The sequence below is a fragment of the Lissotriton vulgaris genome, unplaced genomic scaffold (assembly GCF_964263255.1).
Source record: "Lissotriton vulgaris unplaced genomic scaffold, aLisVul1.2 SCAFFOLD_1574, whole genome shotgun sequence".
Classification (NCBI taxonomy): Eukaryota; Metazoa; Chordata; class Amphibia; order Caudata; family Salamandridae; genus Lissotriton; species Lissotriton vulgaris.
Window position 1 is genome coordinate 524,830 of NW_028249070.1, and position 24,825 is coordinate 549,654.

The 24,825-nt window shown below is 41.5% G+C and overlaps 2 protein-coding genes across 2 annotated transcripts in view; one reads left to right on the forward strand and one right to left on the reverse strand.

Annotated features, from left to right (window-relative positions):
* LOC147663704 (general transcription and DNA repair factor IIH helicase subunit XPD-like) overlaps positions 1-11,321 on the forward strand; it is a 324,670-nt gene extending 313,349 nt beyond the window's left edge. The window contains exons 4-5 of the mRNA XM_086950253.1: positions 10,974-11,036; positions 11,316-11,321. Coding sequence (XP_086806379.1) covers positions 10,974-11,036; positions 11,316-11,321 — 69 coding nt within the window. The remainder of the gene's footprint in view (positions 1-10,973; positions 11,037-11,315) is intronic.
* A 1,146-nt stretch (positions 11,322-12,467) lies between these two features.
* On the reverse strand, positions 12,468-14,720 carry LOC147663705 (zinc finger protein 862-like). The gene has a single exon (XM_086950254.1). It carries the CDS (start codon positions 14,718-14,720, stop codon positions 12,468-12,470), a length of 2,253 nt encoding a protein of 750 aa, XP_086806380.1.
* Positions 14,721-24,825: the final 10,105 nt, after the last annotated feature.

The window sequence follows — 24,825 nt, forward strand, 5'->3', positions numbered from 1 at the left end:
AGAACGGATTAGCTAAAAAACAATCCGCAGGACAATCATCCTCAATAAGTGACATAAGATTAGCAGCAACTGATGTGGAAGGAGTGTTGGCGGCACAAGCACTAGAAGGAAACACCAATGATGAAGCTGAGAGTGATATGTCTACTCAACAACAGTTACAATTGGCATCAATAAATCAGCTGGGGGCTGGCAGAAGCCCTTTCAAACCGAAATCAGTGTTTGTGCCAATAATGCCGAAGGACGCAATCGACATCTTCCACGACAGGGTAACGGAAGATATAACAGACCTGTATCATCGTGTCAATCACCATCCCAGAAAATTGAGTTCCAATCAGTTTCAATACAACCGACTAATGACTAAACTAGGAAACAACACTGAAATAATTGTGAAGGCCTCAGACAAAGGCGGCAACATAGTCTTGTGGCCTAAACAGGACTATCTGACGGAAGCAAATCGACAGTTATCTGATACTAAGTGCTATGTGGAAACCAACAACAAAGAATACATGAGAGCTTTGGAAACATTGAGGAAACATCTACTCCAATGTAAAAGGGACAACATGATTTCAAAAGATGAATATGCCTTTCTATGGAATGAATCACCTGTACTACCATCCATATACTTTCTCCCCAAAACCCATAAGGAGAGGACACCAGTCTCAGGACGCCCAATAATATCGGCAATTGAAAGTGCCAGTGAGCACCTATCACAATACATTGATTATTACTTGCAAGATCTGGTCAAAGAATTACCATCATATGTAAAAGATACAGGTGATTTTTTAACTAAAATTAGCAATGTTGAATGGGAAGATGGTATGAAAATGATAACAATGGACATTGAATCCCTATATACTTGCATAGATCACCAAGTAGGATTAAATGCGGTCAAACACTTCCTATCAACAAGACCCATTGAGAACTATGAACATAACAAAATGATCATGAAAAGTATTGATTGGTGCCTGAACAATAATTACTTTGTATTTGCTAAAAAGATATATAGACAATGCAGAGGTGTGGCGATGGGGTCTTGCTTCTCCCCCAGCTATGCCTGTTTAGTGGTTGGCTGGTGGGAGGAGCAGACACTAAGACAAGAACTGTCCTCAAAATATGGAGACCACATAAAATTGTGGTTACATTTCATAGACGATGTCTTTGTCTTGTGGAAGGGGAGCAATGAAAGTGCCAATGATTTTATATGTGACATCAATGTAAATCAGATGAATCTTAATTTTACTTCAAATATAAGTTGTATTGAAGTAGACTTTTTAAACACGAGTATATGTAGATAATGGTGGACTAAGAACAACCTTACATAGAAAATCTACTGCCGGTAACTCTACGTTACATGCCTCGAGTGCTCACCTGAGACACTTAATTGATAGCATTCCCTACGGAGAGCTTCTCCGAATTAAACGCATATGTAGTAGTGAGGAACAACAGAACATATGCATGAGAGAAGCTATTGAAAGATTCCATAGAAGAGGCTACACGGCATACAGTCTACAAAGGGCTTTGGAGAAAGCCAACAGTAGATCCAGGGAATCACTGTTGTCCAATATGGAGGAAAATGAACTGCAGGAAAGTGAGGAAACCTCTAATACACCTAGGTTAATCCTAACCTACAATAACCAGCATCGCCAAATTCGGTCCATAATTAATCGAAATTGGTCGATAGTACAGACAGATGCAGTCATGACACCGGAGTTGCCTGAAAAACCCACAATAACATATCGAAGAGGTATCTCCATGAGAAGTCAAATAGCTAAAAGCATCCCAGATCTTAGTAATAAAAAGAAATGTACCCCTTGGCTACCTGAAAAACAGTGTTTTTATAAATGCACTTCATGTTGGGCTTGTAAATTTGGTGTAACAACCAAGAAATACACTACACCTTTCAGCCCGAAGGAACTCAAAATTCAGGGGTGCTATGACTGCAAAACTGAATATGCAGTTTACATCCTGACGTGCACTTGTGGGCTTAGGTATGTAGGTAGCACCAAGCAGCAAGTGCACGTCAGGATCCTGCAACATCTGCGGGCTATCGTTAATAACGATAGTACGTATCCGGTCGCAAGACACTTCAAAGCTATCCACCAAAACAAACTAGCGGATTTAAAATATTTTGTCATCGCAGCTGTGAAGGATAACCCGCGAGGTGGTAACAGAGAAAAGTGTCTGCGGCAGCTGGAATCTAAATTTATTGTAGAACTGGATAGTAGACAGCCAAATGGATTGAACAATACTGAGGATCTGCACCATTTCCTCTGATGTCCTATCCACCAGTTATGAATGTTCCCTACATGTTTCCAAACTCCTGTATGTTGAAATTTTTTTGATAACATTACTCTGGCCCCCGTTCTCTTTTTCCTTTTGTCTCAATACTGTTTTTAGTCTTTCACATTATAAGTACAATCTATTTTTTGCTTATAAGTTTTAAAACACAATATCTTGAAGGTATCAAGATTTTCATTAGCAAGTAGCACAGATTGGGTGAAATTTTGTAACTACTATATCACTTTTTTGCACTTTATTTAAGGAAATACTTTCATGCTGCTATAAAACAATGCAAAGTTTGCACTTGGTTTGTACTTTTGCACATTGCGTAATTTTGCACATTTGTTATCTGACTAACCTAGGTTAATGAGGTTAGCCAATAATGAAATCAGGAATTTATTCTGTGATATCCATATAAAAATTTTAGAGTGACAATATTTTAAATAGCTTATTTCTATTTTTATATTGTATTCCGTATATATGAAATGTTTATTTATTTGTCATTTTTTACTACATGAAGAATGATAGACATATATATTCAAAATTATATTTTGGTACGGCATATTTTAGCAATGTATATATTTATTTATTTATTTATACTCATTGAAAAATATATAATGATTGCGGCAAGATGGCGGTCTGTCCTTAGACCGGGTTAGCAGCATAGTGTGTGAGCTCCGCTTTACTCCGCTCTGGAAACCGGTACACGGAAGGAATTACAGAGGGTTAGATGGCTCGCGTCTAACTACGCTCGGCATTCGGCATTCGGAAAGATTTGACAATAATTGCTGCCTATGCTTACCTTTGAGGTTTACGGAGGTCTCGAGCGGCACTCATCTCCTTTGGAACCGGAAGCTTCACTCGGCTTCACTCCAACGCCGCGATCGCTCCTTCTGGCTCTCCCTCCCACAGCTGCCGTCTGTTCCTCGAACGCGGAGCTGCAGGGCGGGGTTTTCGCTAAGGGATCAATTTTGACTATAGAGCGGCAACATTGTATCAGCCTGTGCGGTAAACTTGTATCAAGTCCTGCGTCAAGTCCTGTTACACACAGCGAAGGCGAAACAGAGAAAGATAAACCTGGTGGGCTTTTAACAGTGCATTTCATTAAGCTACAGAAGGTGAAGAAAATCGACCTGCGCTCAGTTAAAAAAATGCCAGCAAAATCATCAGCGTCAGCTGCAGCAACCAGAGCAAGGGTAGCTAAAGCTGCTAGAATTTTGCGCAAAGAAGCTGAACAACAACATGAGCAGCATGAACAGCTAGAGGAACCTGACAGAAGAACACGCTTACTGTCTAATGCGGATAAAACTAAGACAAGAAGCCAGCAGGCACTATCAGATTCTACAGCAAGACAGGAGCTCCACGCTGCCCGCAGGAAATTAAACTCAACAGGGGATACAGTTCTTGACCTATTCCTCAAAACGGGACTTCTCAGCGGTTCCAGCAAGCCAGCTTCAATGAATGAGACCCTCCCCCTACCTCCTACTTCTTTCAATAACGTAGATTCTGAGTTAGGACAGCCAACTACGGAGACATGTAATACACCTGAGCCGCAGCACCTTGTTGTAAACTTCGAAACTGTAAGTAACATTAACATTAATGAACTTACTCAGACCCCTGCACCATGTGTTTCTGAGGTCCCGATTAGCACAAGTCACGCCTCAGCGTCTACACAACAAAGTATGTCTTTTTCTGGAATAGGGGGGAACATTTTGGGGGTGCAATTAGATTCAACCTCACCTTTGCGTGGTACAGCTCAATCTAGCCAGGCGACCCCTAGTGAACTTCTAACTGAGCACTCAAATACAGATATTCCCCCTATACTACAACCAGCTGTCTCTAGGGACTTAGAATTGGTAGAGGAGAACCATATATTGACCCAAACACTGACTAAAAAGATGGCAGGGAACGATATATCGAAGAGTCAGGCTTCTGAGTAGAAGGAGAAGGAATCCAGTGAATTTTATTCATTCTCTGATGAAAATGGTCCAAATACATTGGCGGAGTGGTCAGACGATACTGACTCTTTTGGAGGGACTTGAGGATTCTGAACTTCAGCTTATCTCGTATGATGAGAGCTCAGAAGAGCAAGATACTAATGTCAATACGATTAGAGCCAAATCTAAAACTATCACCAGAATACAGGAAAAGAGCGCCAAGGATATACAGACAGCTCCTGACTTATCTCCGCAGCCAGCTACAACATCTAATCTCCCAGTAAACTCAGAGATTTCTCAGTCAGCTGTAGAGACTATTTTACAAGCCATAGCGGCACATAGAGAAGAGGCTGCACAAGACAGTAAAAAATGAAGAGCTGCACTTCGGAAAATGCAAGGAGTGGTCAGAAATCTAAATCCTGCAATTTAATAGGTGAAAGAGTCACCGAGATGGAAGCCAGGGTTATGTCCAATGAAAAAGAAACTACGTTGAATGCCGAATGCGTGAAGCTTCAAGATGCTGAACTAGTTGATATTAAATGGAAGCTTGAGGAATTTGAAAACCGGCAACGTCGGAACAATCTCCGCATTTTAGGTGTCCCAGAGAAACTTGAAGGGGGTGATACTAGAGCATTCGTGGTTAAGTTACTAGAAGACTCTATCCCTGCACTGAAAGACTGGAATCTGAATGTAGAGGTTCAACAAGCTCACCGGATGCCTTTTAATATTCCAACAAAACCTAGCATATACCCTAGAGCCATATTGCCATATTGGTCTATTTTGGTAACTTCTTAGTGAGACAGATTGTAGCTGAGAAGGCTAGGCCTGATCACAAGGTTCAATATAATGATTTTGCATATTTCACAAGACCGGATTTCTGTCATGTAACGGTGGAAAGACGTTGGCAATTAAGATCTCTGATCAAACCATTTCAGGACAAAGGTGCACAAGCATATCTTAATAATCCTGCAAAGTTAAAAATTGTATATGGTGGTCTTACTAATTTTTTTGTGTCGGAGATCAAAGCAAAGGCGCACCTAGATAAGATGTCATAATATGCTTATTAGATTGTGAATGAAATTGGAAAAACTCATCTGCTTAAATAATAGCTTCATGCTCCCATTTACATTCAAGTGATACGTCGTATCTGGCATTAATTGTATCACTATCAGTATGGGAGTATTTCAAGTTCTATATATTATATTGTACTGATATAGACTAAAGGTTTTTTTTCTATTCTTGACTTTTCCTTTATCAATCCTTCTTTTTCATTTATTAGTTTCTCTCCTTTTATCTTTTTCTATTCCTTCTTTTCCTTCCTATATAATGTTTACTTTTTTGAAGCGGTTGTTCATGCACAATGCTGCTATCACATCACTCAGACTCTGGTTGAGTCTGGTTGCCCACTGAATTGGGGGGGGCTTAAGAGGGAGGGGGGTTGGCTGGTCAAGGGTGGGTAAGGGTAAGGGTGGGTCACCTTGGGGGGTGAAAACAAAAAAGAAAAAAAATGAACCAGTTTTTTTTGCAGAGGAAATATGTAAAAAGAGATTAAACAGCATACTAGCTGAGTTAGAATATTATTTGCTTGAGGCACTGCGACAATCTTTTTCTATTAATAGTGGGTAGGTTAAAAGTTCAGACTTGGAATGTCGGAGGTTTATTAACTGGAGATAAACGAAGACGAATGACTGAATTGCTCAAATTGGCTCCAGTAGACATACTTTGTCTTCAAGAAACGCATCTGCCATGGGACAAAAAATCATGGTTGAATATCAATGGGTATAACTTATTGGCGGTCTCCACACAGACATCAAATATAAGGGGGGTGGCAATACTTGGGAAAAAAAATCTGGGGTTAAGTGTACGACATCTATCAGATCCCCATGGCAGATGGGGTATTGCTAAACTTGCTTGTGGTATAAACATCTGTACAGTTTATGGTTCAAATCTAGATGATTCCACAATTTTTGAAGAACTAGAGACTGAGCTGCCTATGTGGCAGGGCCCTCTAATCCTATGTGGAGATTTTAACATCTCATTAATACCACCATTGTCTAATCTCCCCTCAAAAACAAAATACCAAGGACGCAAACCCAAAGTTTATAAAACCCTCAATAGACTTATCAGCAATCTTGGGCTAACAGATTTGTGGATACATAACAATCCACGTGATCAAGGTTCTACCTATTTCTCTCATCCCCATCAAAAGAAGGTCCGTATTGATTATATTTTTGTAACCACTGATCTTATTCCACTATCAACTATAAAAAAATTGCCAAGAATAATCTCAGACCATAATGCTTTAATTTGTGTAATTACATTTAATCCTCTTATTACTCAATCTAGGTCTTGGTCATTTGACCGGAAGCTACTATCCAACACTGAATTCATCTTGCATATTAAAAAATGTTCTGAGTAATTTTTCAACATTAATCGTTTTAGTACTTCCAGAAATATAGTCTGGGATTCATATAAATCTGCTTTAAGAGGTGAGATCTCTAGTTTCCAGCATGCAGCACGCCTCAAAGCTAGAAAATTGTACAAAATAAAGTTAAATGACTTAACGAAAGCTGAAACAGAACATACAGGCTTAATAGAACAGAACAAAGAATCCCATAATCAATGGCTCCGGGTGACGATTTTGAAAGCTGAGCTTAATACTGAATTAAGTCAAAAAGCCGCCCAAACTTACCGAGTTTATAGGAAGAAGGTTTACGAAACGGGTGAAAAAATTGGCAAATAACTGGCCCTGCGTACACGTCAAAAGAATGTGCATAATAATATTACTTCTATTGTAGAAGGTGGACGTACTTATGTTCAGTCTACAGATATTATTACCCAGTTTCAACAGTATTATCAAAAATTATACTCTGAAGAAGGGACTAACTCCGAAAAAGATATAGATATGTTTTTGGCTGGTTTCCTTAACAATACGGCAACTACTAACCAGTTGGATGATGAGATGAGAGAAATACTTGAAGCTGAGATTACTATTGATGAAGTTGGAGAAGCTCTATCACTTTTATCTTCAGACAAAGCAGCAGGCCCGGATAAATTGCCAATCGAGATTTATAAGATTCTTAGCCCCCTATTAAGCCCTTTATTACTGGACTTATTTTTAGGCGTACAGTATAATGGCATTCCTCCACCTTCTTGGGATGAGGCTAGCATTATAGTATTTCCCAAGAAGGGAAAATCGCCCGAACAGTGATAAATTCGGACTCTAAATTATATGCCAAAGTGATGGCTCTCAGACTCAGCAGGGTCATTGGGCATCTGGTCTCTCCGTGGCAGCATGGTTTCGTTCCGGGTAAGGGGACAACGGATCATATTCGCCGCACTATCGCTCTATTCGATGCCATGTCGGTCACGGGGGATCAGATGTCTATGATCCTGCTTGACGCCGAGAAAGCCTTTGACCATGTTTCATGGAGCTTTTTGTGGGTTGCCAGGACACGTCTTAATTTTGGCCCTAAATTTCTTAAATCTATAAAATCTATGTACCACCAACCCAAAGCAAAAGTCTCAATCTCAGGATTGGAATCAAACTTTATTAATGTAACAAGAGGCACAAGACAAGGATGTCCTTGTTCTCCTTTACTTTTCGCCCTTTATATTAATCCTCTTATTTTAAAACTATTAGAAAATAATAATATAAAGCCAATTGTATATAACCATTATGAAACTAAAGTTCTAGCCTTTGCTGATGACATTGCGGTATTAACATCTCACCCGATCGAAGCTTTACACGAAATCAAATTACTCTCTTTGCAATACGGTAAATATTCGGGTTATTCTCTGAATAGGGGAAAGACCATTGTACTGTGCACAGACAACACTATATGCTCAGATTCGAGAAGAGCAAATAACGCAACATATCTGGGTGTGATATTATCAGCCGATATAAAGATACTAATCAAAAATAATTTTGACCCTCTAATAGATAAAATTAAGATCGACTTGGATAGGGTAAATGGTTTGCATCTTTCCATTATAGGTAGAGTGAACTATTTAAAGATGAATATACTACCGAAATGTCTGTATCTCTTTCGTTCCATTCCTTTACTTATTGATTCTAATATAATTAATTTAATTAATAAACTTGCCTCCAAATTTGTTTGGCAAAATGGGAAGATCAGACGATCTCTACTCTACCAATCCACTCCGCTCAACAGAGGCGGGCTCACTGCTCCGAATTTAATTCTATACTATTGGGCAGCCTTTTTAAAACACCTAAAACCAATGATTTTAGAAACACTCTTAGCCTTGGACACTACCAACATCACTATACCCACAATCTATGAATTAATGCTAGGGCAAGAAGCGAAAGGTTTGTTATTAAGAAAAACTGAAAAAGCCCATTATAAACAAATTAAGGGTGAAATCATTAAAAGTGCCTGGCTTATCTGGAATCAGATACTTAAACATACACAGATCGGCAAATTCAACCGATATACACCCATATTCCATTCGACCATTACTTCTGATCTTGATTTTGAATATACAGCTAAGAAGTGGTATAGTCTAGGCATAAAAACAATTAACGAAGTGTGGATAAATGGCCCACAAACTACATTTCAAGATGTTAAAATAAGATTTGGTCTCCCAGAAGGTGATTTTCTTAAATTTGCACAATTGCAGGCAAAATTAAAAGCTAAAAAAGATGTAATGAATCCTCAGAAGATCGATTTAATAGAAGCATGCTATTTTGCAAAAACTAGGATTGGAACGTTATATAATATTCTATTAACCAATATTAACGATGATCTCGAGAAAACAGAAACTAAATGGATGGTAAAATTAAACAATCCCGATATTGATATAGATAAAACACTTGAAATGAGCATTACATTATTTATGGCTAGCAATCTAAAGGCACAACTGTACAAAACCATTTATGATTTATATTTTACCCCTGCTAAACTTTTTGCATGGGGGAAAGGGGAAAACGACCTATTCCCACGTTGCTCACAAGGTCCAGCAACGTTAATTCACCTCTTTAGCAGCTGCCCCGAGCTACGTATATTAAAAAATATGATTGCCACATTTTGGGAGAAAGTCTTCCATCACAAACTTCCAGAGTCTGATACCTTGTTTGTGTTGGGATATGACAGCTCGTTAAAATTAAGTAAATCTGAACAAAAACTTTTATTTATAGGTACAGCTGTATTGAGACTAATCTTGTCCGCGTGCTGGAAGGATACACTTCCGCCTACCTTTCAAATGTGGCTAGCTCGATTTCTTGCAGTTTTCTCTTTTGAATCTGCAATATATGCAACTAGAGGAATCAAAACAAAATTACGTGGTAAAGAACTGTGGCACCCTATATCAATATGGAAAGAAGGGCTTTGTCCCAGTGGAATTGGTTAATGGAAATGTGTAGCCTCATATATACTTTTTGTTATTTGTTCTTTTCTTCTGAATTTAAATGTAAACAATGGATGTATCATATTAAGTTTGTATTTTGTATTATCCTCTGCTAAATGCTGGTTCCAATAAAAAAAAAATATATATATATATATATATATAATGAAATTGGTAACCTATACAATCAAAACATGCATTTTTCAACAATGTTATGATAATTGGTATAAATGTGCATTACGCTATCTTCTATCTCATATGAAACTGCATTCATGCTGTAATGTTGTGCAAACCTAATATGCAAGTAACTGAATGAGGCCTTTAAAAACTACAAGTCCCAGCATGCATATTTGTTTAGTATTTCCTCTATTTCTATACATCACATGGAGGAGGTGAAAGCATCACACAAAAAAACTGTATAAAAACTAAAAGTGGACTACATGTTTGTTAATTGAGAAAGAATACAAAGGTATTCGAAACGCGTCTGACAAACTGGTGAATTAAAGACCTGCATTTTCCACAACATTTGGAGTCTGTATTTCGTCCTTTGGTTGTGTTCCGGCTGGGCACTGCTGAGAGGTTCGGAGATATCTGGATATATATATATATATATATATATATATATATATATATATATATATATATATATATATATATATATATATATATATATATATATACCAATCATATTTAAATATTGAACTGAACCGCATTCACTGGTGATGTCATCAGTTATGTCATCAGTGATGTCATTTGAGATGTCATCAGTGATGTCACTGACCATATCATGAATGATGTAATATGTGAAGTCATCATCAGTGGATTGCGGGCGCGCGAGTTATAGTTAGTACAATTAACTATAACGGGGGAATTTCAATGGTTTTATACGAGTGAAATGTCCAGCTAGATATAACACCCCTGAAAGCTATGGTTTATTCAGTGAATTTATAAGGTTTTTTAAATGCTAATTCCTAACTATAACTCATCTGAAACCTATGGTTTTTTTAGTGAATATATTAATATTCAGAGAAAGCATCCAGTGATTGAAGCAGGGCGGGCCTTTGACTTATACTTTGTGCTATGGGGGAGAAAGCATCATTTGAGTGTCATTTTAACATACCAATGGAGAAAAAGTTTGAGAGCTCCTATATATGTATTTCTGTATGATATTTTATTATAGAAAGCATGAGGCTGTCAAGACATCTAGTACTATCTTCAGACCAGATCTAAAATTGACCATGAGGACATTTCTGCAATGGTCTTCCATATGCTCCTTGCTCATTTGAAGAGCCCTCTTTAGAGCTTTACAATGCATTTGTAATTTATTTGTCTGCTATGAACTTGGACAAGTGTCATTTATTGTTGTTTTTGTATTTTTTTACTGCTCCTCAGGCATACCCTCTCGAAGTGACAAAGCTTCTCTACTGCTCCCGCACAGTCCCAGAGATTGAGAAGGTAAGGTAATCTGACAGGAAGATGGTGATTAATTGTGCTGGATGATGGAGATAAAAAGCATCCTTGGCAGAGGGCATATTACATTACTGACTGTGAACAGAAGTCTCAGATTGACCCGGGTATATGGTGTTGCAATAGTCTGAACGGGCGGAAATGAGCGCATTGACAGTCATAAACACTTGGCATAAGCTACAAGTGCTGATCCCATAGATCTTGACTAGAATTGAAGTGACGACCGGGTTAAATAGAGTAAATCTAATTTTTTTTAACTCAATTTAGTTTTAAAGTTATCAATAGAAGTATATAGATTATCTTCCACTTTTATTTTAAGATCTGTGGGTGGCATTCTTGAAATAAGCACTAGCAAAGCCAAAAAGGTCTTTCTCCATTTGACAATGCAGTGTGGCTTTGGTTCTGCTTTTTGCCGATACTTTTTAGCAGTGGTGAGCCAGCAGTATGTGATGTATCACTGCATTTACCAACCTTTAGGCCTGAACACAGAAATGTGTTTGATTAGTTCTCTTCTGTGTATAAAGATTAGAATTGTAGTTTCTTAGAGAAAACGTAGTTAGAGATCATCCCAGAGAGCTTGCAGCAGTGATCTTGTGGTCATGAGTTTAAATCCTGGAGACACAAGAATAAACTTCCAGCCTTTTGATGCTGATAAATACCTGCTATTCTATTGGCCACACATAACTGCAATTTCAAATGAAATAGGTTAAGGTGTTGAGGAGGCATTCATTTTTATAGGTATTCCAAGACATTTGTTGAGGTATTCCTAGGCATTCTATATTTCTGACCTGTGCTTGAACAGTAGGTAGATATGTTTTAGGAGCCATGTTGTATACAGTTCTACTCCCTACACTTTGCTTGTAACTTAATGTGCACACATTTTCACTGATTCAAGTGTGTGACCGTCACCAATGTGCTAGAGTACAACGGGTTTTGCATCCGCAGATCATTCTCTAGATGGTCCAGGCCAGTCCATTGCATTATAAGGAATTTGAGGCAGAGTATTGGCTTTCCACTGCTTATTTAATTATGTGAGTATTTTCAGTAAGGAGAGTGAACGTATCTAATGTAACTCAACACAGATATGTAAATACATGAGTATGCCAACCAGGGGTGTGGAATTTTCCAAATAATCTAGTTGTCCAAGGGACAAAATGCCACTGAGATCTACATGTCCTGTAAAATCCACTTGTCCCACCTACTCCCGCCCCACATCAAACATAAGGGCTCCGGCTGACCGAGAAATATTAATATATTTTTGCTTTATTAAAATCAGTAAAGCTGTGCAATAATAATGCTAAAGGAAAACTTGACAAGCGATATTATCCCTTTTATCCAAACATATAGAAATTGAATAGAAATACAACAATAAACGATTATGCATGGCAGGATGCTCTAATATTAGCAATACTTCAACAGTTATGATAGATGTGGCCTTTTATGTCCGCACACATGCTTTGTGCCTCCTTTTGTAAGCCAGAGATCAATAGCTCTGCTGGGGTCATAATCCTCAAAGTTGGGTCCTTCTACCTTAAGAAGCATTAGGTCTTGGAGAACATCTTGATTTAACCGTGTTCTTAGTGGGTTCTTAATGATATTCATGGCAGAAAACACACGTTCAGCTTCTGCTGTAGATACACTGAATGTGAACATCATCTCCACAAGCTTCAATATATTAGTCAACGAGTAAGGTTTTGTTGCTAGCAGGGTGGAATATGCAGGCAATACAGGAATACCTTTGGTCTGAAAGCTTTTCATATGGGTTTTAAGTCCACAAAACTCCTCTACAATTGCCAACCTCTCGTCTGTGGTGAAAAGTACCTCAAAATGTTGTACAATTGCCTCAATATCAGAGAGCCCATATGTATAGAGCTCCTCTCTACTTTCTGGCCACAGTGTATAATCGAATGCCTGAAAACCTTGAACCGGCATGCAATTAAAATTTTCAAATCTCTTATCAATGTACTTAACCATACTGTCAATGAGCTCACTGTCACTTTGGATTGTTGCTGCTGGTGGGCAGTGTCCTGATAACTTTATTTCCCAGCCATCAGTAGAAATGTGTCCAAACTTCTTTTCTTCCGGGTGGTACAGTTTTTTAAACTGCTGCATATATTCACCCAGCTCACTCTTTAGGCCTACTAGGGTCAATGCACACTTCTCTACAGCAGGTGGTACATGCAATAAAAGCAGTTCATTAGACTGAAAGAATTCTGAAAGCTGAGACACTGGCTTCAGAACATCTCTCAGACTGTAAAGGTTTTTTATGAATGTAAAACTAGTAACAACTGAGAGGTACTTTTTTGCCTTAGCAGCAGAATCATCACTACCAGCTGCGACCTGTCCCAAGTGTAGAACCACTGTCTGCAGGTTTTGTTGCATGGCTGCCAAAGCCCTGGTTTTGCTGGATACCCATCTAACCTGTTTAATATCAGTGAAATGAGCAAAGTTTTCATCAATTATTCTTGAAATTTCTTTGGCATCTCTTCGCCTCTTAGGACTATACCAATAGAATTTGAAAATCCATTTCAAAGTTTGCTCAAACTGACCAATAGAGGGATGGGATTTTACAGCATCTAGAATCCCAAGCTGAAGCTTGTGAGCTACACAGTGGAATGGGAGAAGAAAAGGAATGTCTTTCTTCAGGAGTGCTGCAACCCCTCCCTTAGATCCCATCATAACTGCAGCACCATCGAAATTGACAGCGATTAGTGATGGACCCGGATGTTCTGTAGACCTCATATCTACTAAATCCAAAGATAACCTTTTGATTCCTTTAACTATACCGTCCAGGACTCCTGGAGCATGTGCATGTTCAAGTGGAACAAGATCTGCAAATAGAGTGTAGGGTTTTCCACCATTGACTACTCTGACCAGTACAGTTTCCTGTTCAGTGATGGCACTATCTGTGCTTCCGTCAGCAATAATGCAGATGAAGCGAGAATTTGAAACAATTTTTTTGATGTCCTGTCGAAGTATATCCGCCTCACATCTAATGAACTCTGAGGCTTTTTCGCGGTTTGCATAATTTTCTCCTATATCTACACCTGCTTTCTTCATAGCCCTACATAGGGTGTCCATGTCTGAGAGTGGCTTTCCTTGTTTTGCAATTAGGTAAGCATTGTTAAACAAGATGGTCAGTTTCTTTCTTTCTGTTTCCTTCAGTTTTTGCAGTGCTTGCATGATGAGGGGCTGCTCTGTAGGGACACTGGATGTTGAGGTACTGGCTGTAGGAGTCTGACATTGCAAAGTGGTTTCTTTCATTTCCTGGCGGTGCCATGAAACACATGTCATATGTGCCTTACTAGTTTCATGAGCTCTGATTGGTTCAATGCGCAACTGGTCACATCCACTTAAGAATGCATTCCTACCGGAACCCGAATAGCTGACTGCTATAGTAGGATATTTTTGGCAAATAGTGCAGTACATTTTTGGTCCTTCCCCCTCTGGACTTTCCTTCAGGGCTAGCCATGGCCAGGATTCCACCCAGTGTGACTGAAAAACTCGTTTTCTTTTTTCAGCGTCATACTTTTTGTTCTTAGTTATGTTAGGATTCTGTGCAGTGGTAGGCCCAACTTCAGTTGTTGTTTTTTGGTTTCCTTCTCCTGGACTATCTTTATCACTGTCTTTATGTTTTTTGAATCCAAAGCTGAATAGACTTTGTTGAGACATATTTGCCTGTCAACTGGACAAAGTAATCAAGTATGAGACTATACTTAATTCAGTTTTAAACTCACTGTCCAGAAATGTTGAGCTTTTTATAGCAACAGACTTTTCACAGACAGGAAATTACACTAAATCTTGAATGATGCAGGTTTCCTCCTACACTTGTCCAAACTCTTCGAGAACCAAGGGTTGCGGCTGCCTGCTGCAATGAACCTCTATGCTGCCTCTACGCTTCGTAGTGATTCTGTTCAAGCCAAGTTGTGAACGCACAGCTGGTGCTACACTGGTTGGCACTCTAGACCTAGAAGCCAAGAAAATATGTAACACTAAGAACAAGGATTTGAGCTTTGGAAAAGTACAAGCTTACATAAAGGTGATTCAAATCTACCATCCATGTTACCAATAAAAAAATCAATGAAAAACATTAGAAATCGTGTGTAACTGACTGCTCGACAAAGATGATTGATGGATAAAATAAAGGAAATAATGAACAGAAAGGAATAAAATGAAAGGTAAAAGAAAATAAGGCGAAAGGAAAGAAAAATAAAGAATGAAGGAAGGTAATAAGGAAAGGAAAAAGGGAAGATAAACAGGAAAGGCAGAAAAGAGAAAGAAGGAAGACAAAAAGGCAAGAAAGAAAATGGAAAAAGGGTACTTAGTATAAAGAAATATTGGATACTAAAAACCAAGTTACATACCCCACCTTTATTTCAATAAAAGTACAGCAAATTAAACACCATAAAATGTGTTTTTTCCCTGGGCAAAAGTTGCAAATAACCACTGGTGAAAGAGAGTCCGGGAATGCCATGAAAGAACAGCAGTCCACTTCAAAAAGCATTTACAACAGCGCTGGAAGGAGATAGAACTGATTGACTTTAGACTCCACTCCCTCACCCTCCCCCCCCCCTCGTGTGTGTCAGCCTGGGCTGAGACAGCTTAGCACACACGCAGCTGCAACCAAGTACTTCACAGGTCTTTCAAAGACCATTCGCTTGTTAACGAAGCTTTTTATTATGTTTTCACCCCTTCTTAGAGCCCCTGCATCGCCACTCTCTGCCTATAGTTGGAAAATTAGCCCGCCACCCCAAATGGGCCTCAGTCTAGTTGCGTCTCTGCTGTCTGGCTTATTGACTTTAAAAAACATTAATCCACTATGCAGATGATCAAATGCGCTATACAAATATGTATTTATTTTACATGTTTTAAACATTTTACCAGTACCTAACCCTCGGTGCACAGTGTAGTCATCATGGTATCCCGCTGAATATAACGGTGAAAAAACAACAGCTTGCAAAATGCAACCCCAAGTTTCACACACACTAACTTTGGTCAGGCCCAGTAGATAAAAACTTGAAAACATGAAACCCGTTTTAATACAAGTGCTTAAGCATGTTACTTTTGAATATTCCTGTGTAAAACTCACTTTTTTTGCAGTTTTTCTTCAGGCCATACAGCACCCTCTCTTGCCAGATATCGGCTGTATACATTCAAACACCAACACTTTCCGGTTTGATTGTTTTGTCCATGTTGTGGCTATGCGGGCAGTATCTGCTCCATTACTTCCTTTGAGGAAGAAGGAATTCAGTCTGGGTACTTCACATTCGAGGATGAGGTCACCCCCGCTGATTTGCGGCTTTGGGTGGCAGGAGGCCTTTGCCTGGGATTGTTTCAATTAAGTCGCCTCTCTCAGGGTGATTTTTGCTGGGTATGTCAGAGCCTTCCCTGACTAGATTGATTACAACCTTGCCTGCAGAAAACCCGTTACTGAATACACCGACCCCCATCCCAAAGCTGGCAAATGAGTCATCAACTTCCTTGTGTTTTTTATGCTCCGTGCATCAAAAGAATTTCGGCCTCTGAAGTACTTTGAAAACCTGACTCGGATCACAGTGTAACTGAATGACGCATCCACCGAGCCCGCCACCCAGGCCCTTCATATTTATCTTCACTGTACTTCTGTCGAAGAACTCTCGGTTTTTGGGGTCACTAAACACTTCTGAAGCCTCTGCAATCACCATTAAGCTGTCCTCAGAGGCTGGCTCCTTATTTTTGTCACGGTGGTGGCGCAGCGCGCCTGCTTGCAATACGCTTTTTTGACGTCCTCTTCTGAGGCGCCACGGTGGGCCAGGCCTAGGCTTTTAAAGTTATTAATCTTTTTACCCATTAGAAGGCATCCAAAATTACATTATTGCTGTGAGAAAGGGAGCATACATGCGATAAAATGTAATTTTGCCTGCGGCCTCCAAAAGTCTTTGCACTATCTGACTGCAACTGGAGATAAATCCTGCGAATCGAGCACACTTAAAGTCACTGTTGCCCAGAAAGAACTCCAGCACTGACTATAAAAATATCCACTTTCCCTTCACCTACACATCTCCTTATTGCCACCTTGGAGCCCCTCCAGAGAAAAGAATTTTCAAAGCCAGGCCCAAATGACATTTCTGCGCTTGGTCAGATGAACAACATTATCATTATTACACATATTAACATGATGATTCATTAAACTCATGCAAATGCATCCGATTAGGATCCGAAATATTTATATATTTTTATATTTATTTTCGCAGCCAGGCCCAGCGGCCTTCTGACTGGCTCACTCACCGGCGGTGCGTGCGCTGTCTCTGATTGACTGCTCAAGTCACTCACGAGTCACAACCTCACCTGCTGCTGCCTGCTGCTGCTGCTGTGAGGTACGTACGACGACCCTGACGACCACCGGCCAGACCCAGGCCTCAGGCCTGACCACGGCTATGCTGTTTTGGCTCGTTCGAGCCTTGTGGTGCTGCTGTGCTGGGGAGAGCGGGCCGGCGCCGGCGGGAGACGTTGTCGGGACCGGTCCGGGGAATCCGTGTGGCACTGGCAGGTGGCAGCTTCAGACCAGGGTAATTAATTATTACAATAATTATTATGGGCAAAGGCCGGGGCCCGGGGGGAGGCGGGAGCAGCGCGCAAGGCCGACACACACAGTCCGTCCTGTCCCCAGCGCGCCGAGAGAGAAGGTGGCACTGTGCGCCGTGCTGGCGTCACCGTCACTGGCCTGCCCTCCCTGGCCGAAGCTCTCCTCGTGGATTGGCCAAGATTTGTTCCCCAGGGCCGTCATTGGTAGCGCTATCCCAGCGCTACAAGATTGACGGCCCTGGGGACCCGCTCTTCTACACACACACGCCATAATTAATAATTCTTATCTAGGGGTGTGCGCCGCTCGGCCGGGCTAACTAACCTGACGCAACACAACAAGCATCAGCAAATGCAAACGTTACATCAGCAGGCCTGGTGGTGGCCAGAGGTGCGCTTTCGCTTCACTTTGCAGACAGACTCCCAACAAAATGCCGCCCTCTGGATTAGTTTAATGCGAGCATCCAACCTCACACTTTCAAATACGAGCAATGCTGAAGCGGGCAAAGCTGCTTAATTTACCTGACTGCGAGCTGCGCGACGGCCACGGACTTCTGTGCATAGGCTGAGTGACGTTTCACCCCCCTAGCCAATCACTGGCTAGAGCCCTGTGATGGACTGCTAGCCAATCAGATGCCTCCATAGACTATCTGCACGCTTCGGATTGGCTGTGAGCCCCAGAGTGCCCACAGCCTGTTGTTTTAACGTGATTTAATGTCTACATGTCCGTCGGACATAATAGACAATAAATCTTCTTGCCCTGCAATAAAAACAACATGGTTCGGGCGTCGGGCGATATGATTCCCCCACCCCTGCCAACGCTGATACAACATTGGAGGCAGGAAGGTATTGTTCTATTAAGAAAAGTTTGATGGTTGTTTATTCTGTATTCCTTGGTGCATACAGGGTTGTCTCTGCCTCCCGCTACAGATTAATCAGCATGAGATAATGAGTCGTTTCCCTAATTCAAAACATGCTTTAAAATTGTATGATGAGTGTTGCGATGCTTGGTGGGGAATTCTGGGTTGATGTGCTGCATGACGTTCCGGTGAGACATGTTACAATAAGTTTGATGTACCGAAGAAAATAGGTGGGTTTTACATTTTTAACGCAGATTAGTCTATGAGCCTAAAGTAATTGATTATTTAAGGTCTGCATTGCAGAGCTTTCACCATTAGCAGCAATATAAATGTGGTACTGGCACTGAGTGACTACAGGAATGAACTTTAAGGGCCTTATAGGGACATCAGCAGGAGCTTTGAAGATGCATTTATTCTACGGATATTCAATGATGTCAAGTGAAAAGTAGAATTTCAATAACTTTCAAAATCTCCACATGTCAATGCTTATTTCCTTTGCTACAGGTTGAAGGGCATAAAATCGTCTGTTTGCATATTGGATGACCTTGTTTACACTGTCCTCTACCCAGATAAGCATGATAGCATTCTTCTTGCTGTGTCCCACCGAGATACAGAATCAATAATATGTATGTCACATGTCTGCAATATTAGAACGGCCATTTCAATGATTTAGGCTTAACCACATGAACATTAAGGGCAAAAGAGGCTGACCTGACCTGTAATAATTGGCATAATTAATGCACACATCTCCCTTTGAAGGAGGTAAAGCAAGGTATGATTGTTGGTTGGACCAGGTACTATACCCTCTTTGGCATGTTTGCTACTTCGCCGGCCCACAGGGTTGTAGCTGCTAACGCTCTGTATGTTATTTGTCATGTGTACTGCCAATAAAAACGATTTAATTCCAAAGAAGTAAAAGCGCAGGTTAAACCTGTTGCCGCTCGGCGCTTTGGAACAGCAGATGGTAGGTCTAATGTCCTACATATAATAAACTTGAAAAAGACCTCTTGCAAGAGTTTACTTGAGCAAGACAGTTTTGGCGACTAGATGGCACATCAAATGCTTATGTCTTTCTAAAGAGACAGGATGCTTTGGAAAAGTTGTAGCAATGCATCGGCTTCCGTCAAGGAATTTCTATGGTTTTGGTCTATGGTTTTGTACCTGAGCTAACTATACCTTATGACCTCACATATTACATCACTCAGGACATGGTCAGTGATATCACTGGTACCATCATCCAGTGAGTTTGTGTTTCAAAAACATTTCTGAGACTTAAAGATACATACTAAACTACAGCATGTTAAATTATTATTCTTTCTGTACTAGTAATTAGTTGTGCTATTTTTAACATATCTCATCTGAGTGGCTGTGTGACTGTGTGTTTCACTGTGTGATTGGATGGTTGAGTGGCTGTATCAGTGTGCGAGTGTCTGTATGGATGTGTTAGTGGGTATGTGAGTAGCTGTTTTGGTGAGTGAGTGGCTGTATGGGTGAGTGAGTATCTGTACAGTGCTCGAAAAATCGTAAAAATGTTATTAGACCTGCAGGTCTTGTAACTTTCAGACTCTACTCGACCTAACTGTATTATACATGACCCCTGAACTGGTCTCAAATTGTGTGATCATAAGCAAATATTTTTGTTTTATGAAGCCGCCTTTTTCTTTATTATTACATAAGAGAGCACCTTCAAATATGCAAGTTTGCTGTTTCTGCTGTACAAAAAAATCATTTACTAGACTAAATGTTTGCTCCATGTATACCAAGAGTCAAGCCCATATATAGGGTACAAATGATTCCTGACTTGCCTCTTATTTCACTTATAGCATTGTCATCTGGGCAGGAGCAGTAATAATTCCCAGTACATGTTTAAAAACTCACCTTTCATGAATATATTACCAAAGCATGATGTGGTAGTGCATTATCATTTACAGATAGCATATTTTCCATTGAAATGGCCACCAAACTTTCCCACTAACATGTAGTTTTACTGATAAAAGCTCATAAACCATTTTTGGAAATTGGGTTTCAGCAAAAATATTTACCATTTGCACATCACCAAGTAAAGTGTTCTAATTTGTTTTGATCCTATAAATATTTTTTTACCACAGAATTACAAAAATGGGTCTTCATAACTAGTGAAATATATTTGAAATGTTCGAACAGTTCACTTAGCTATTTCAGTGTAGTGTTAGAAAAAAGCCTGCCATCTTACAGCCTTTCATTTAACATGCTTTGCACAGTTCATTTGTCACATAGTTCACTCTACAAAAATCATCTAACTTAATCACAGAAAGAAAAATAAATGTAATAAGATAAGCTGACTTTTGACCTCTGCGAAAGCCAGCAAATGTGACACGATAACAAGGCATTTTTTTGCTCTTTCACTTTGTGAGCAATAAAGAGGTCTTTAAATCTTTTTATCTTGTCACATTTGCTCTGCTTTCAGTTTGTCTTCCCTAAAGTTAGAGGATTTTTAACTTGCCAGAAAGGGCAACATATCCCTAAAAATAGCTCATCCGATTTTTCGATCCCTGCTGTATGGGTGTGTGAGTACAGGTATCACTGGATGTGTGAGTGGCTGTATTGGTGAGTGAGTGGGGGCATGTGTGGCTGTATGGGTGAGTTAGTGGATGTGTGAGTGGCTGTATGAGTGAGTAGATGTATGAGTGGCTCTATGGATGAGTGATTGGTTGTGTGAGTACTGTATGGGTCTGCAAATGGGTACGTGAGGGGTTGTGTGGCAGAAGGTGGACGTCACCGCTGCAGCTCGGAGGGGAGGGAAAGAGCGGTCCAGGCGCACGTCCAGCACCATATTGAAGTCCCCTCCAAGCAACCAGGGAAGGCCAGCATATGGGTGAAGGAACTGATTCAGCTCACTAGGAAGGAGGGTTGGTCGGTGTTCGGGGCATAAAGGGATCCTAACAGGACTTCCTGACCATTCAACCGCCCCCGCACTAGGCAGCCTTCCCTCCTGGTCCACCTTTACGTCTTTACAAATGAAGGGGACACCCGCCCTCACCCATATCAGTGTGCCGCGTGCATGCGCAGAAAAGGTTGTGCCATAAATGTACCCCCTCCAGCTCCTGCGGAGCTTGTCGAGCTCTATCTGAGTCATGTGTGTCTCCTGAAGGAGGGCAATCCCCACCCCATGTCGATGCAGATAGGAGAAGACCGAGTAACTGCGTGACGGGGTGTGCATACCGCAGATGTTCCAGGTCAGTATGTTAGTGTGCGTCATGTGTCTGGACGCGTCGCACCCGCATGGGCCGGGGTAACACCTCAGAGAGGGCCTACAGGCACGATCAGGGAAGGAGATATCGGTGTGCCTCATCTGAAACATGTTTACAACAAGGGGTGGTGAGGGACAGAGTCTCTGAATTAAGCAGAAAGCTCTCACCCAGTCAAGAGATCAGGGCTAGATCCAACACCGTTTTTTAGCTCACTGCACCATCCCAGTTTCAGAACCTGGCTGTATGCAAATTAGTCTGTTCCTGTCCCAGTGCATGATGGGAACAGGGCAAACCAAACTACAAAAGCCAATTCTTACACTGGGAAGGAAACAAGCTCCCGGGGACCGGTTTCTGGCATTACAGCCGTCTTCGGCCCGGTTTGCTTGAATCCTGATGGTGCAATGAGCAAGGGTCTCACATCTGAGAATACCCTTCCACGCTTAGGGTGGACAAAAATATTTACAACAAGGGGTGGTGAGGGACAGAGTCTCTGAATTAAGCAGAAAGCTCTCACCCAGTCAAGAGATCAGGGCTAGATCCAACACCGTTTTTTAGCTCACTGCACCATCCCAGTTTCAGAACCTGGCTGTATGCAAATTAGTCTGTTCCTGTCCCAGTGCATGATGGGAACAGGGCAAACCAAACTACAAAAGCCAATTCTTACACTGGGAAGGAAACAAGCTCCCGGGGACCGGTTTCTGGCATTACAGCCGTCTTCGGCCCGGTTTGCTTGAATCCTGATGGTGCAATGAGCAAGGGTCTCACATCTGAGAATACCCTTCCACGCTTAGGGTGGACAAAAATATTTACAACAAGGGGTGGTGAGGGACAGAGTCTCTGAATTAAGCAGAAAGCTCTCACCCAGTCAAGAGATCAGGGCTAGATCCAACACCGTTTTTTAGCTCACTGCACCATCCCAGTTTCAGAACCTGGCTGTATGCAAATTAGTCTGTTCCTGTCCCAGTGCATGATGGGAACAGGGCAAACCAAACTACAAAAGCCAATTCTTACACTGGGAAGGAAACAAGCTCCCGGGGACCGGTTTCTGGCATTACAGCCGTCTTCGGCCCGGTTTGCTTGAATCCTGATGGTGCAATGAGCAAGGGTCTCACATCTGAGAATACCCTTCCACGCTTAGGGTGGACAAAAATATTTACAACAAGGGGTGGTGAGGGACAGAGTCTCTGAATTAAGCAGAAAGCTCTCACCCAGTCAAGAGATCAGGGCTAGATCCAACACCGTTTTTTAGCTCACTGCACCATCCCAGTTTCAGAACCTGGCTGTATGCAAATTAGTCTGTTCCTGTCCCAGTGCATGATGGGAACAGGGCAAACCAAACTACAAAAGCCAATTCTTACACTGGGAAGGAAACAAGCTCCCGGGGACCGGTTTCTGGCATTACAGCCGTCTTCGGCCCGGTTTGCTTGAATCCTGATGGTGCAATGAGCAAGGGTCTCACATCTGAGAATACCCTTCCACGCTTAGGGTGGACAAAAATATTTACAACAAGGGGTGGTGAGGGACAGAGTCTCTGAATTAAGCAGAAAGCTCTCACCCAGTCAAGAGATCAGGGCTAGATCCAACACCGTTTTTTAGCTCACTGCACCATCCCAGTTTCAGAACCTGGCTGTATGCAAATTAGTCTGTTCCTGTCCCAGTGCATGATGGGAACAGGGCAAACCAAACTACAAAAGCCAATTCTTACACTGGGAAGGAAACAAGCTCCCGGGGACCGGTTTCTGGCATTACAGCCGTCTTCGGCCCGGTTTGCTTGAATCCTGATGGTGCAATGAGCAAGGGTCTCACATCTGAGAATACCCTTCCACGCTTAGGGTGGACAAAAATATTTACAACAAGGGGTGGTGAGGGACAGAGTCTCTGAATTAAGCAGAAAGCTCTCACCCAGTCAAGAGATCAGGGCTAGATCCAACACCGTTTTTTAGCTCACTGCACCATCCCAGTTTCAGAACCTGGCTGTATGCAAATTAGTCTGTTCCTGTCCCAGTGCATGATGGGAACAGGGCAAACCAAACTACAAAAGCCAATTCTTACACTGGGAAGGAAACAAGCTCCCGGGGACCGGTTTCTGGCATTACAGCCGTCTTCGGCCCGGTTTGCTTGAATCCTGATGGTGCAATGAGCAAGGGTCTCACATCTGAGAATACCCTTCCACGCTTAGGGTGGACAAAAATATTTACAACAAGGGGTGGTGAGGGACAGAGTCTCTGAATTAAGCAGAAAGCTCTCACCCAGTCAAGAGATCAGGGCTAGATCCAACACCGTTTTTTAGCTCACTGCACCATCCCAGTTTCAGAACCTGGCTGTATGCAAATTAGTCTGTTCCTGTCCCAGTGCATGATGGGAACAGGGCAAACCAAACTACAAAAGCCAATTCTTACACTGGGAAGGAAACAAGCTCCCGGGGACCGGTTTCTGGCATTACAGCCGTCTTCGGCCCGGTTTGCTTGAACCCTGATGGTGCAATGAGCAAGGGTCTCACATCTGAGAATACCCTTCCACGCTTAGGGTGGACAAAAATATTTACAACAAGGGGTGGTGAGGGACAGAGTCTCTGAATTAAGCAGAAAGCTCTCACCCAGTCAAGAGATCAGGGCTAGATCCAACACCGTTTTTTAGCTCACTGCACCATCCCAGTTTCAGAACCTGGCTGTATGCAAATTAGTCTGTTCCTGTCCCAGTGCATGATGGGAACAGGGCAAACCAAACTACAAAAGCCAATTCTTACACTGGGAAGGAAACAAGCTCCCGGGGACCGGTTTCTGGCATTACAGCCGTCTTCGGCCCGGTTTGCTTGAATCCTGATGGTGCAATGAGCAAGGGTCTCACATCTGAGAATACCCTTCCACGCTTAGGGTGGACAAAAATATTTACAACAAGGGGTGGTGAGGGACAGAGTCTCTGAATTAAGCAGAAAGCTCTCACCCAGTCAAGAGATCAGGGCTAGATCCAACACCGTTTTTTAGCTCACTGCACCATCCCAGTTTCAGAACCTGGCTGTATGCAAATTAGTCTGTTCCTGTCCCAGTGCATGATGGGAACAGGGCAAACCAAACTACAAAAGCCAATTCTTACACTGGGAAGGAAACAAGCTCCCGGGGACCGGTT